At 49.8% G+C, this 14260-nt stretch overlaps 1 protein-coding gene across 1 annotated transcript in view; it reads right to left on the bottom strand.

The window, feature by feature from the left end:
• The window catches only part of MTOR (mechanistic target of rapamycin kinase), a 120339-nt gene extending 111115 nt beyond the window's left edge, over window positions 1–9224 (bottom strand). Inside the window, exons 1-6 of the mRNA XM_077899658.1 lie at window positions 9082–9224; window positions 6677–6852; window positions 5939–6047; window positions 5000–5232; window positions 3106–3306; window positions 2125–2259 (exon numbers count right to left, since the gene is read on the bottom strand). Of these exons, the coding sequence (XP_077755784.1) occupies window positions 2125–2259; window positions 3106–3306; window positions 5000–5232; window positions 5939–6047; window positions 6677–6838 (840 nt within the window). The 5' untranslated portion in view covers window positions 6839–6852; window positions 9082–9224. The remainder of the gene's footprint in view (window positions 1–2124; window positions 2260–3105; window positions 3307–4999; window positions 5233–5938; window positions 6048–6676; window positions 6853–9081) is intronic.
• Between the last annotated feature and the right edge of the window lie 5036 nt (window positions 9225–14260).

Genomic DNA, 14260 nt, shown 5'->3' with positions numbered 1-14260 from the left:
AGATTTTTGTGCCTGTTGGCAAAGCTGAAGCAACAGCTTCACGGATTTCCCTTTTCTTTTTTTGCAAGGGTCCTTATGCTGGATTCATTTATCTTGAAATGGTGGGCAGCCACAGCTGCAGAGCTCAATCTGCAGTGCCTATCAAGCCATTCAATTTCTTCTTATAATGTCATGACTCTGCTCCTTGGGAGAACTTCACTAATGGCACTCGTTACGGGTTCCACAGTATTATTCAAGGTCTACGGTACTGCACTAAACACGATGAAAAATACATGAGAAGTGCGACAGAGCCCTTTTTACTGCAATGCGCAATTTACTGGAGGGGCCAACTGTGCACACAGATCAGCCGTGCACAGCGGTTTAACCAGATTCTCGCAACACGAGCTCACCGCGACGGAACAGAAGGTGGCTGCGGAATTACTACAGTGGGACAGCGTGCGCCACAATTAATCTTAGGCAGTTAGGATTTAATGTTGTACCTTCCTATTTGCTCACATTTCTCTCGACTGCAAACGGCGCCATGTATAGTCTGTAAATGCTGGTGTGCATAAGTTTGGGTAAATTTTTAATTTCAGTAATAGATTTGTATATATTTTGTGGTAGTAAATAATGTAACAGCCTACTATCTACTTGTATTTTATGCATTCATGACATATCGAACTTTTTAACATTTTCAGTATTTCTAGGCTATATGGGTCATCTGTGAGTTTTCAAATTGTCACGGACCTCCAAAAAATTTACCAATATATTTACTGAAAAAAAAAAAAAAAAACCCACATGTACATGCACCCGTGCAGTTCAAACCTGTGTTCATCAAGGGTCAATTGTATTTAGAAACCTCACAGGAGCCTAGTAAGGTGGATGAGATCCCCGTCAAAAGCAAGGAAATATGATGCATAAAAAAATAAAATAATGTACCCAAGTCCACGGTATTGAGAGGGGTGGGGATTCAAAGCTAGACCCCCGTGTTCTACAGATAGAGCAGCAGGTGCTGCCCCGTATTTACAGCACTGCCGTTACCAAATGCCCCCCCCCTCCCACCGGGTGTATTAAAGCAAGAAGCCCTGCGGCAAAATTTCACACCAACTCACTCCCATGCAGGAAGACACGATGGAGCTCTTCACCAAACATATCCATCCTGAAGCCAGTGGACTCACGCTGAATCTACTCTGCGTCCGCACTGCCAATACCAGTGGAGGCCACCACCATCACCCGCCCAGACTACTTCAGTAGCCTCCCAGGGCAGCCGGGAGAATGGGCCCCAACCACAAGGACTGCAGCTGACCAAGGGCCCCACTGTGACTCTGACGATGTCACCATGTTTGTGCCACAGCCACGCCTGCCACGGTCGGCTCTAGCCAATGACAGCACGCATGAGGAATGCTGGGCGGGCCTCCCCCGAGAGCCAACTGTGGCCTGAGGCCCCCACGGGGCGCTGCACGCTGCACGGTGGCCCAGCATGCTTCCAGCCCACTTTGCTTCACTGTCTTGCTCACTCAGAGCCAGCGCTGCCCTGCTCGCCAGGCCCTCCCTGATCCCTCCCCATGTTTTTTCCCTAACAAAAATGCTTACACTCTTAACCATACCCCCTTAACTAGTCTCCTGCTTCCTACCTGCCACGATGCAAGCTTTGCCCCACAAGCGGTCAATGATTATTAAAAATGGAGGCCCCCACAGCACTGCCCTGTGTACACACCTCCAATGTTTGCAAGGAGAATCAAAGCCAGTGTTCACCACGAACCCGAGAGGCCTCTGAATGTGTCCCCTCCCCTCTCCCCTGCTCTCCTGCACTGACCACATTCCCCTTCTTTCTGTTCCCTGAACTTATCAAACTCTCTCCCACCACAGAGCCTCACCCAGAACACAACCTCCCTGCCCACTGCAAGGCTCACCCCTCCACGTCATGCGGGTCTCAGCGCCAATGGCACCACCCAGACAGGAAGCCACGCCCTCCCCCTGCTGCCCTCCATCTCATTACTTCATAGGACTTTCTGAAGTGACCCTGTTTACTTGCTTATTGCTTGTTTCCCTTACAAAACATCCTCTGTAAGGACAAGGATCTCGCCTGTCTTGTTCACAGAACGGCATGTGGACGCCAGACTCCCTTCTGGCATGGCTTCTCACCTCTCCCTCCATGCTGCTGATTCGGACCAACTCGTTGAGGATCAGCAAGGCTCCATGGATGCGATCATCCCGATTCATGCCCTTCTCCTTGGCCAATGTCTCATCAAACCCTTTCTCTGCTTCTTCAAACGTGTGCTATTAGAGATACAGAATGTGTTCATCAGCCAATGTCCAAAGGTAGACAGAACATAGGCCCACCCCCCTACACAGGGGGTTCTGCGGCTCACTGGCTTGTGCCAGCAAATCAATGACATGAATTTACCAAGCTCTCTTGTCCAGTTTACCTTCAACCCAAACGATACCATGACTGTCCTATTTAACAGATGAAAAACAGAGGCTCAAGGAAATTAAATGACTTGTCCAAGGTCACACAGCCAAGCCAAGCCTAGAACGCCGGTCTCCAATGCCACAGTCAGAGCTGTCTTTGTGGGACAAGCTTCTTGGTTAGGTTTTCTTGGCAGCAGCAATTGGCACAGGGCTTATGACACTGAAGGAGAGAGAACCAGCCCTTTCTAAATCAGTATCACTATGTTGCTGCTTCTCCGATACCCACTTTTCTATATTTTAATATCTCTGCGAACTCTTACAATTGTTCATAAGAAAGCAGTAAGTTATAGCTTAACTGTATCATATTTTCATTTTTTTTTTAAAAGATTTTATTTATTTGGGCAGCCCCAGTGGCGCAGCAGTTTAGCGCCGCCTGCAGCCCAGGGCGTGATCCTGGAGACCCTGGATCAAGTCCCACGTCAGGCTCCCTGCATGGAGCCTGCTTCTCCTTCTGCCTGTGTCTCTGCCTCTCTCTGTCTCTCTCTCTCTGCCTATCATAAATAAATAAATCTTTAAAAAAAGAAAAAAGAAAGAAATCACTGGAGACCAATGCGACTGTGACACTCGCTCTGTGGCAAGGGCCCCCACTTCAGCCAGGTAATTCTGTCTGTGAATGTGCTTTTGCAGGTGGATGGGATCGCGGCATGTGCTCACCCGATACCACTGAGGCTTCTGCATCTCCTTCGGCTCACGCTGGGTGGTGAGGATCAAACAGGCACGAAGGGCAGCCACAGCTCCCTCACGGATGGCCTGTTTGGGGTCCCATACAGCCACAAAAATGTTGTCAAAGAAGGGTTGCACTTGCTGGAAGAAGAAGGTGGGGACGCTGACAGCCAGCTCACGGAGAACTAGAACCTGGGAGGAAAAAGCACACGGAGGACCCTCATCTGTATCAGAGAGTTTAGCTCTATCCCGATATGGCCTCTTGTTGTCCCGGGGCGTGTATATGTATCAGGAAAAGAGCACACTTGTCCACCCTTCCAGCTAGGAATCTCTGAGGACCTAGGAGTAAAGCAAAATTGATCAAACATCTGTGTTCGTTACACTGGAGTATTTATAAACACGGGATGCTTGTCATCTTAGGACATAAGCTCTGGAAGGCAGATGTGTTTTAGACTTTGTATGCTGCCCTGCTGACAGCCGAAAAGCATCGCCAGAACACGGCAGTATCCAACAAACATTTATTGAATGAATGTTCAATATTTAATCTTGCTTTCGTGTTCATCTGACAGTGGAAGAAACTAGAGGTCAGAGGTTGTTTCAAGCTTCAGACTTAGGAAGGACAAAGCTGACTTGAAGCAGACTTCAGGTGTCTATCGCTCCCCCAGTACTGGGACCCCTCCTTGTGGGGCTGGCTCCTAAAGAGGGGGCCCACAGCAAAGATCCAAATGACGCTCTGATCCTCAGCACACACATTCCCACATCCTTTCCCTTAAGGACAGACTCTCCCTCATCTTGCAGCCTGAAAGTCTGTCCCTCAAACCAGCCTTTTCCAGGGATGAACCTCAAAAAGCAGTGGGGATATTGGGGTTCCTGGGTGGCTCGGGTGACTAAGTCTCTCTTGATCTCATCTCAGGTCTTGATCTCAGGGTCATGGGTTCAAGCCTACAATGGGCTCCATATTGGGTGTGGAGCCTACTTAAAAACAAAACAAAAAAACCAAAGCAGTAGAGATGCACTACAAGAAGAGGATAAGAGGCTCCTACATCCCCAAGTGAAAAACAGCCAATGGGGAAAAAGGAAGTTTGGGTTAGGTACCAACCAATCAACAAATGCCTAAAAAACAGACAAAAAGGGCGCCTGGGTGGTGCAGTTGATTAAGCGTCAGGCTCTTGGTTTCGGCTCAGGTGCTGATCTCAGGGTCCTACGGCTGAGCCCTGCCACTGGCTCCACACTCAGCACAGAGTTGACTTAAGCCTTTTCTCATTCTCCCTCCAGCAAGCCTCCTACGCTCACACATATTCTCTCTCTCTCTCAAATCAATAAATAAATTTAAACAAATAAGTAAAAAAATAAATAAGGAAGGCCTGAAAGGAGGCAGGCCACTGCTTCCACTGGAGGAACTGAAGGCCCTGCTGCCCCGCGCCTCCCCTCCTCCTCGTCCTTCTGTATTCCTTCAGTACCGTACAGAGACCTTGACGAAGACACTGATGGGAAAGTACAGAGCGGACAGTTGTCTGGGGCTTTGGAAGCCTTTTGGCTCGCGGCTCTTTCCCTTGCCTATGGCTGAGGTGTGCCTTCTGTTTAGGAGGCAATTTTGATTCTAGAAAATTAGACATCAAGGTAAGCGCTGCACTTAGGGCTGCCTCTCAAGCAACAAAAGAGAACTTAAAGTTTGCCCTTCAGGTTCGGAGCTCAGGGCAAAAAGAGAAAGGGATTCAGGATGAAACCAAAGGCCCCTGAGAAGCACAGTGCCTTTGCCTGGAGTGTCCCCTCCTTTGTCTGCCTTTCAGCGACCTGAGCCATTGTGTGGAGGACCCCGACACGGCGCCACGGCTCCCCAGCCAGCTGTGCCCCCCACACCCTCACCCCCGCCACAGGCACTCACAGCTGCGTGTCTCCGGCCCTCGTTGCGGTCGGCGCCCAGCCACTCCAAGGCTCGCTTCACCTCAAACTCCACATACTCAGCCGTAAAAGTGTCCCCTGCCATGGCAAGGCGGCCAATGGCCTTGGATGCCATCTCCATTACAACTGGGTCATTAGAGGGGAGGAGGTTCCGAAGATAGTTAGCGAATCTGCCAATCCGAGTGGCATTCCCACCTTCCACTCCTATGAGGCTGGCTGGTTAAGAGAGGAAGGCAAAAGGTGAGGATAGGCACATCCTGTCTAGGAGCGTGCCCTGCCCTGAAAGGAAGGCTGGCAAATGACCCCTTCCTTCTACCCTGAGCACAGAAGGCAACTCCCAGATGGGAAGGATGCAGATAATTTTCACTTAAAAGCAACAGATTTGATATTTGTGCCAGAACTACTTACATAAAGCAAAATAACCTCATTTTGGTACTTAAAATTTGTTTTCCCAAGAAGAAAAAGGAAGCAAACTAAGAATGAATAAGAATTCACCAGACCAGTCCCTGGGACTTGAAAACCACATGCTTTTTATCACTGTTCCCACCTCTCCCTTTCCATTGGTGAGCCCGGCTGGCTATACCAGACTGCTCTACAGAGACACCAGAGCCTGCAACAAGCAACACAGGGTAGCAGAAAGAAAGCTGGCTTTGAGTCTCAGCGCAGCCACTCTGTGGCCCTAGAAAAGCTGTGTCACAGTTCTGAGACTCTGCATCTGAAAATACCAGCTTTGCCCACATCCCAGGACTGTTGTTAGAATTAATATCTGAATAAGCACGCTGAAAGCCACAAGCCTCCTTAAGAAATTCCTTAAATAGGCAAGAATGAAGCATCGGTATGCAGCAGACACAGGTGCAGTGGACACAAAGGTGACCCACCCTTTATTCTCAGCTGTAACTGTCAGCAGAGACTCTGTCCTTACCTATGGCCAAGATGCCACCTTTCCTTTCATTGGCATCTGAGCTGGAAACCAGTTCAAAAATGTGATGGTTCAGCTGGTCATAGAAGCGAGTAGACTCCTCTTGACTCATCTGCAAAGGAAGATGTACTCAGAACAGCTTCCGAGATGTCCCTGATGCTGGCGGTGGGGGTAGGGAGTGGGGGGGAAGGGTGGCTTCCAAACGGGAGGCCTGAGAGGTGGCCTGCGGATACGGTTCAAACCAAAGAGGCCAAAGCTGCTGCCACTCTTATAGTTGTAAACTGTTGAGCAACTGAACTCGCAGTTCAGTTTACAGAATAAATGCTCATTTGAGCATCTACCCCAGGTAGGCCGCATCCTGAGGTTACAAGGATGAATGAGACACTGTCCTGACATCACGTGGGCTCTCTATCTAGAAAGCCCCAGGCTACCAACTCTTCAAACGCATCCCAACCACTGTTATCAGATGGAAAGAACTGAAGGTCTGGAACACGGTGGCAAAAAGAAGAAAAAAAAAACGAAAAGCGACAGCTGAACTCTACACTGACTCCTAAAATGCCATCACAACACAGGAAATGCCACAGAACCGTGTAGCCACTGCAAAGGCACCTGTGCATTTTATGGACAGGAGACACTGGGGGCCTTCGTGTTCCAAACCCTCACTGAGCTGTCCAAAGGAATCTCAACCAGTGCTGGTACATTTAGGCCTAATGCTCCCCAACGAATCCCGGAAGCCCCAACCTCTCGGAGCTCCATGGTGACATAGTGTTGGAGCTCCTTGGCAGCCTTGGCCCTGGTCTCCTCATTCCGGCTCTTCAGGCCGCTGGCGAACTGCTGTAGGACGCTCACGTTACTCGACGTGGTGGTGGCTGCGGTGGCGGCAGCAGGTCCGGTTCCAAGCATCTTGACCTGAGGTTCTTTGGAGAGAAACTTCCTTTAATAGAATATTAACTGGATGACAAACTATCGTGATGAATTTATTTACGGCCGCAGTGCCTCAACACAGGTCTCCACCCTGCCCACGTCTGGGAGGGGATCCCAAAAGGTTGGGAGACCTCACCGAGGAACATACAGAAAGCCTTGATTCAGTCGCCAATGACTGGCATTGAAGACAGGCGGCCGAGCAGACAGGGTCAGGGTCAGGGTCAGGGTCAGAGCATGGGCTGTGGAGCCAGACTACCTGGGTTCGGACCTGGTCTGAAACTGTATACTTAGTATGTCCCAGTTTCCTCACCTGCAGGAGGAGGATACTAGCACCTAACTCATAGTGTTGATGTGAGAATTAACTGAGTTAATAAATATTAAAAAGTGCTTAGAACGGGGCCAGGCACACAGTGAGTTCTTAGTAATTGTTTTTTTTTTTTTTTTTTTTTTTTTAAATTTTTTATTTACTTATGATAGTCACAGAGAGAGAGAGAGAGAGGCAGAGACACAGGCAGAGGGAGAAGCAGGCTCCATGCACCGGGAGCCCGACGTGGGATTCGATCCTGGGCCTCCAGGATCACGCCCTGAGCCAAAGGCAGGCGCCAAACCGCTGTGCCACCCAGGGATCCCAGTTCTTAGTAATTGTTAGCTATTTTTATCATTATGACAGCCACATATGGGGCACAGTGCCAGGCACTAGAGATGGGGAATAAAACAAGCCTAATACTGCCCCTTTCCTCAAGGTGTTCAATTTAAAGAGGGACTTTGATTTTTATTCTATGCCAGCACCATGCAGTAAAAATGCAAGCCCTAACTGTAATTTCACATTTCCTGGTAGCCGTAACTAAAATGGTTAAAAAAAAAAAAAAAAAGAAAAAGAAAACAGGAGATATTAATCATTTTTAAAAAAATCCCATACGTCCAAAATATCGTTTCAACACGTCACGAATGTAAAAAAGTATTGATGGATCTCCCATGCTCTTTTTGTACTAAGTCTCCAAAACGTACTGTGCGCTTCTCGGTTCACGGCAATCCCAGGGTGGACCTGTCACATTCCAAGCGCCCGGGGCCACCTGGGGCCGCTGGTCACTGTACGGGGAGCGCGGTCCTCCGACCTGTGAGGACTCGGAATGTGAGCGGAGACTGCGAGGTTCCTGGGGCCGCTCACTCCTTCAGTCAAGTGCTGTTCCTCCCCTGGGCACGTTCGCACCACGGGCTGGGCCCAGGCTGCTCGGGGAGCAGCGTGGATACGTATTCTGGGGATGCCCGGGATTCCACCACAAAATCAAGTTTTCAAGATCCTTATTTTGGAAAATATCCATGAGATGCGGGGGGGGGGGGGGGGGGCGGGGGGGGCCACACAAACAAAACGCCACCCCAGGGAATAATCGGTTTTGTAAAGCTTTTGGATGCTCCAGGGCAGGAACAGGCCTGCAGGGGACCGGCACCCTTTGGGGGAGAGGCGGCCAAGGGTCCCCGCGGGGCGGGGGCGGTTCTCAGGAAGGAGCGACTTCCAGGGTCTGAGGCCCACGGCCCGCGTGCTCCGGACACAGTGCAGGCACCGAGGGGAGGCGAGCCTGGCACCCTCTCGGGCGGGGTCGCGGGCGGGGTCGCGGAGTGATGGCTGCGGCGGTCGGGGTGGGAGCGCAGAGGGGCTGACCCCGTGGGACCTCGGCGGACCTGGGCGCAGGGCCCCCGCGGTGTGCGCGGGGGAGACGGGGGCGCGGAGGGTGCGCGGGGTGGTGCGTGGAGGGTGCGTGGAGGCGGGCACGGAGAGGAGAGCGCGTGGAAGGGGCGTCGAGGGGGCACCGGATGGGGGCGCGGAGGGTGCGCGGAGGGGCGCGGAAGGAGCGCCGGGGCCGCGCGGAGGGGGTCGGGGAGGGGCCGCGGAGGGCGCGCGGAGGGGGGTGGGGGGCGCGGAGGGGGCAGGGAGGGGGCGCGGCGGGGGCGGGGAGGGCGCGCCGGGAGCGGGGCGCGGCGGGGCCGCGCTGACGCCGCTCCTCCCGGGGACGCCGCGGGGGGTCGGGTGCGGGCGGGCGGCGGGGGCTCCGGGCGGCGCCTGGGACTCGCGGGGGGCAGGGGCTCCGAGGGCGCCCGGGGCGCGGGGCCGGCACCGAGGGGACCCGCGTCCCACACGCGCGACCTCCCGCCCCCCCGGAGCAGGCTGGCGCTCGGCCCGGACAGCCCCGCCCTGGAGGCGCCGTGCCAGGCCCCAGACTCACCGCGCGGCTCCGGCCACGGCCTCGGCTGCCGCCACCAGCGCGGGCACCGCCGCCGCAGGCCCCCGGCCCCACCGCCCGCCTTCCCCGCTGTCCTCTAAGCCGGGCGGGAAGTGGGGCGGGCTCTCGGCCCCGAGGACCAATCGCCAGGCGCAAGGAGGAGACGGACCGGAGCACAGGCCAATAGGAACGAAGGAGCCGTGAGGCCTCAGGACCGGCTTCTCCGGGGGGCGGGGACTGTTCAAACAGACAAACCAGGCGGCCAGTGGCGGGCGACGGGAGCCCCACGTCCATTCGGGGGAGCCAATGGGTCGCGAGCTGATGTCCGCGCACTTCCGGCGCGTCGCGGCTGTGGCTCCCCCCGCAGCGGGTCGGCGGCGCCTGCGGGCGGTGCGCGGGCTGCGTCGGGGGCTGTGCGTGCGCCCGCCTCAGCCCGAGCGGGAGCGACGCCAAGGTCCTGTGGTCACCGGGGCGCACACCTCGGCAGCCTTCCGCCCGGCGCTCCTTCCGCGCCCCCCGCTTTCCCTGTCGTCACGTGCGATGTGCCCTTCGGAGCGTTTTTAGTTAGAATCTCCCAGTTTTCCAAAAATTCTCGAGCTCGCCAGATCATTCGCGGGAAACCATAACCAAGTCTTTAACCCAACGGCCTACTCCTGAGTCAGTCATTTCCGAAGGGCGTCACGTGACAGCCCCGTCCCAGGGGGCACCGGGCGGGCTCCGTCGGCGGCGAGTTCGAGCCCCGGGCTGGGCGCAGAGCTGACAATAAATGAAATAAAAACGTCCTTTCGAACAATCAGTGGCACAACGGAATTAGACTACCTGTCCATTTTTTTTTGAATTACGGTTATTACGATAAAAAATTCCTCAATATCTTACAATAGGAGTCTGATTAAAATACGATGCATTCAAATTAAGAAAAACGTGCAGAGCCATTGATAATGGTAACGTGGGTGAATATTTGCTAAGAAGGAAGAGGGTTCAAGATTCCTTTAAAAAATGCAAGTCAAAAATAAAAAATAAAAAAAAAAATAAAAAATGCAAGTCATCAAAAAAAAATAAAAAATAAAAATTGCAAGTTATCTATTGAAGGGATTTAAGTTTCCGTAAATTCTAAACTGCCGAATTAAAGAGGGTTGGCAATGTCCTGTGGCTAACGACATGCTTTGGCAGATTCCTTTTTTTTTTTTTTTTTTTCCAATTTAATTTATGACTACTGCTTTGGGTTGAGAATCTTTGCATTGCATTGCTTCTTCTCCGAAATAATTGTCCCCCTAAATTTCACATTTCCCACGTGTGCTCAATATCTCTATATGTCACCATTAAACATTCAAAAATGTCTAATCACTGTTCAGATCCCAAAATAAATAAAAAATTGTATTCATCGTGAAAAGTCTCACTCCACCCCTGCCCTTTCTTTTTCTTTTTTTTTTTTTTTTTTGGGCAGATGCTCAACCACTGAGCCATCCAGGTGCCCCACCCCCACTCCTGCCCTTTCACTATTTCCTTGGTTCTTATGTACCCCTAGAGTTTCTTTACGCAAATATAAATGCACATTCTTATTTTCCCCTTTTGTTACTATCTATGCTGCGCACTTTATAACTTTTTAGTAGATCGTGGGGTGCCTCTGGGGCTCAGTTGGTTGAGTCCAACCCTTGATTTCAGCCTGGGTCGTGGTCTCAGGGTCGTGGAATCAAGCCCCTCGTGAGGCTCAGTGCTCAGCTTAGAGTCAGCTTGAACCTCTCCCTCTACTCATCCCCTTGCTCACACACTCTCTCTAAAATGAATAAATAAATAAAATCTTTATTTAAAAAATTTAGTAGATCTTGGAGATCTTTCTTAATATATAGGAAGCTTCCTTGTTCTTTTGTTGTTGTTATAGCTGCGTAGAATTCCGTCACATGGATGTACTGTAATTTATTTTTCCTGTCCTCTGTTGATGGACATTTGTGTTGTTTCCAAATTCTTGCTATTACTAATGACGTGGCAATGAATGCCTCTGTATATATGTAGTTTTTCCCCCCTGGCAGCCATACCAAATAGACACCCAGAAATGGAATTACAGGGTCAAGGTCAACGCACATGTGGCTGATGGACAACCTCAAATTGATCTCTATACTAATTTTCGTTTCCACCAGCAATATATGATATTTCAGCCCCCCTCAAGATGTGATAAAGCCCTGGTTTCTAATTTAAAAAGATATATATATTTTTAGCAACAGTAATCAATGCATTTGTAGGTCTCTTTTCAGTTTACAAAGAACTTTCTTATGTTAAATAATATTTATTGAGCACAACAACATCAGGCATTTTGGTAGACATTATAAAGTAGGGGTTGAGGGCAAATCAGAATCAATCTGAAACTTTTCTCCAACACTTACTAGCTCTATGACCAGGCACTTAATCTCTTGGTACCTATTTTTTTGTTTTAATTATAAAAACGAGGGGAATCCCTGGGTGGCGCAGCGGTTTGGCGCCTGCCTTTGGCCCAGGGCGTGATCCTGGAGACCCGGGATCGAATCCCACATCGGGCTCCCGGTGCATGGAGCCTGCTTCTCCCTCTGCCTGTGTCTCTGCCTCTCTCTCTTTCTCTCTGTGTGACTATCATAAACAAATAAAAATTTAAAAAATATATATATATAAAAAAAAAACCGAAAGGATTATAATGTGCCTACCTCCGTAGGCTGTGTTGTGGGGTTAAATGCTAATACATGGAAAATACCTAAAATATTCTATGACAGAGGTGAGCAGTCAATACATTCTATCACTTATTCCTTAACATTTCTATGAGGTGGGTTGTATTGTTCCCACTTTACACCTGAGTAGACTGACATAGAGTGGGATTGGGTCATAGAATTGCTAAGTGAGGGATCCCTGGGTGGCGCAGCGGTTTGGCACCTGCCTTTGGCCCAGGGCGCGATCCTGGAGACCCGGGATCGAATCCCACGTCGGGCTCCCGGTGCATGGAGCCTGCTTCTCCCTCTGCCTGTGTCTCTGCCTCTCTTTCTCTCTCTGTGACTATCATAAAAAAAAAAAAAAAAAAAAAAAAAGAATTGCTAAGTGATAAAGCCGGGATTTTGAAATATCTGCTTCTTCCTTTTGTCCAACTTGATAGCATAGGACACTTGGGTTTGGCCAGTTTCACAAGTATGTGCTGGGTGGGAGGGTTGTAAATGCTTAACTGCCGGCTAGCCAATAAGGGAAAGGGGCATGCATGTATGTACGGGGCTGGCTTCACGGCTGTGTGAGGTCATGTTGCTCTGTCTTGAAATTTTTAATGATTTTTGAACAAGGGGCTGGCTTCACGGCTGTGTGAGGTCATGTTGCTCTGTCTTGAAATTTTTAATGATTTTTGAACAAGGGGCTGCACATTTTTATTTTGCACCGGGCACCAAAATTATGTAGTCTGTCCCATGTACATATATGTGTATATATATAACTTTCACCACATAAAGGATGCATTGCATAAAACTCATAAATGATAATAAATACATAAAGCTTTTTTTAAAACAGATTTTATTTATTTATTCATGAGAGACACAAAGAGAGAGGCAGAGACAGGCAGAGGGAGAAGCAGGCTCCATGCCAGGAGCCCGACGTCGGACTCGATCCCAGGATCTGGCGGTCACGCCCTGAGCTAAAGGCAGAGGCTCAACCCCTGAGCTAACCAGGTTCAATGCTTTTTATTGCAAATTCCACATGGCAGATCAATTCTTTTTTTTTTTTTTTTGGCAGATCAATTCTAACGGTGTGCTTTTTTTGGATATTCATGGCCTCTCTGTGGTTGCCACTGACCGATGAGTGCAGTCATGATATGAATGTTGATTGAAATTTTCTTTCATGTTAATGTGAAAGAGGAAAGTGAACTAATGAAGAGATACTTTGAAACTTCACAAGTTTGTCTATGACACGAGGGCTTCTCTGCTGCATTGGATAATGACTTTCCAATACCGGAAGAGTATTTCCTCAAATTTCTGCTGCTATTCACAGCATAACGCTACAGAGTTGACACACTTTTAAGTTTAATCTGCATTATTAACTTCTCTCTGTCACTTCTTAAGTCTGGATGATCAACAAAATAATCATCAAGCATCCTCTGATCTGTGTGGTATAAATACTCCCACTATGGCAGACTTCAAACTACCAACGGATGTCACTGGATGAAAAGCCGGGAAGAGACGAGCATATCATATTTCCACAAAAGAAGATACAACAGACATAAACAATCTGAAGAACGTAAACAGTAAAATGGAGTGAAATAATTAGGAGGTAACGAGGTTTGCTACCTTGGTTTCTAATATAATTCATCTCATTGTAAGTTTGTATAAATTTTTAATAATGGCTGTGCTTAATGACCAGCTCTGAAAATCACTAAACATTTAACACTTGGCTCCCTCCAGCCAGAACAAGCTACAGATACACACCATAAGCTTCCATAAGCTTCCAGAAATCGGGCAATGAAGACACAGAGCTGGCCATATGGTTGCGTGGGGAGGAGGGTGGTTATTTGCACGAGCAAGTGAGTATCCTAGACTACGGGTAAAGATGCAGGCAGGACTGGGTATGGCAAATGGTAATTGCACAATAAAGAGTGGAAACTATTGCTGTGGTGATTATTACTAGATTTTATAATTTCTTGGATATCATCTCCCATTTCGGAGCTTCATTTCCTATTTAAAAAGTGGTAAGTAGGGAATCCCTGGGTGGCTCAGTGGTTTGGCGCCTGCCTTTGGCCCAGGGCACGGTCCTGGGGTCCTGGGATCGAGTCTCACGTTGGGCCCCCTGTGTGGGGCCTGCTTCTCCCTCTGCCTGTGTCTCTGCCTCTCTCTCTCTCTCTATGTCTATTATGAATAAATAAAATAAATTAATAAATTAAAAAGTGGGAGGTAAGGGCGCCTGGGTGGCTCAGCCGTTGAGCGTCTGCCTGTGGCTCAGGGCCTGACCCTGGAGTCCTGGGATCGAGTCCCGCATCGGGCTCCCCGCATGGAGCCTGCTTCTCCCTCTGCCTGTGTCTCTGCCCCTCTCTCTCTGTGTCTCTCATGAATAAATAAATAATCCCTCTCTCTCTTTTTTTTTTTTTAAAGTGGGACGTAAATCTACGTTTCTCATCGCCCTCAACGGGCTCCCTGATTTTTGCCCATTTTGTTCCGCGCTGCCTGTGATACAGTAAGTGCTCAATAAATGC

The sequence above is a fragment of the Canis aureus genome, chromosome 5 (assembly GCF_053574225.1).
Source record: "Canis aureus isolate CA01 chromosome 5, VMU_Caureus_v.1.0, whole genome shotgun sequence".
Taxonomy (NCBI): Eukaryota; Metazoa; Chordata; class Mammalia; order Carnivora; family Canidae; genus Canis; species Canis aureus.
Note: the sequence above shows the minus strand (reverse complement) of the source record. Positions and strands in the feature narration are given on the sequence as shown.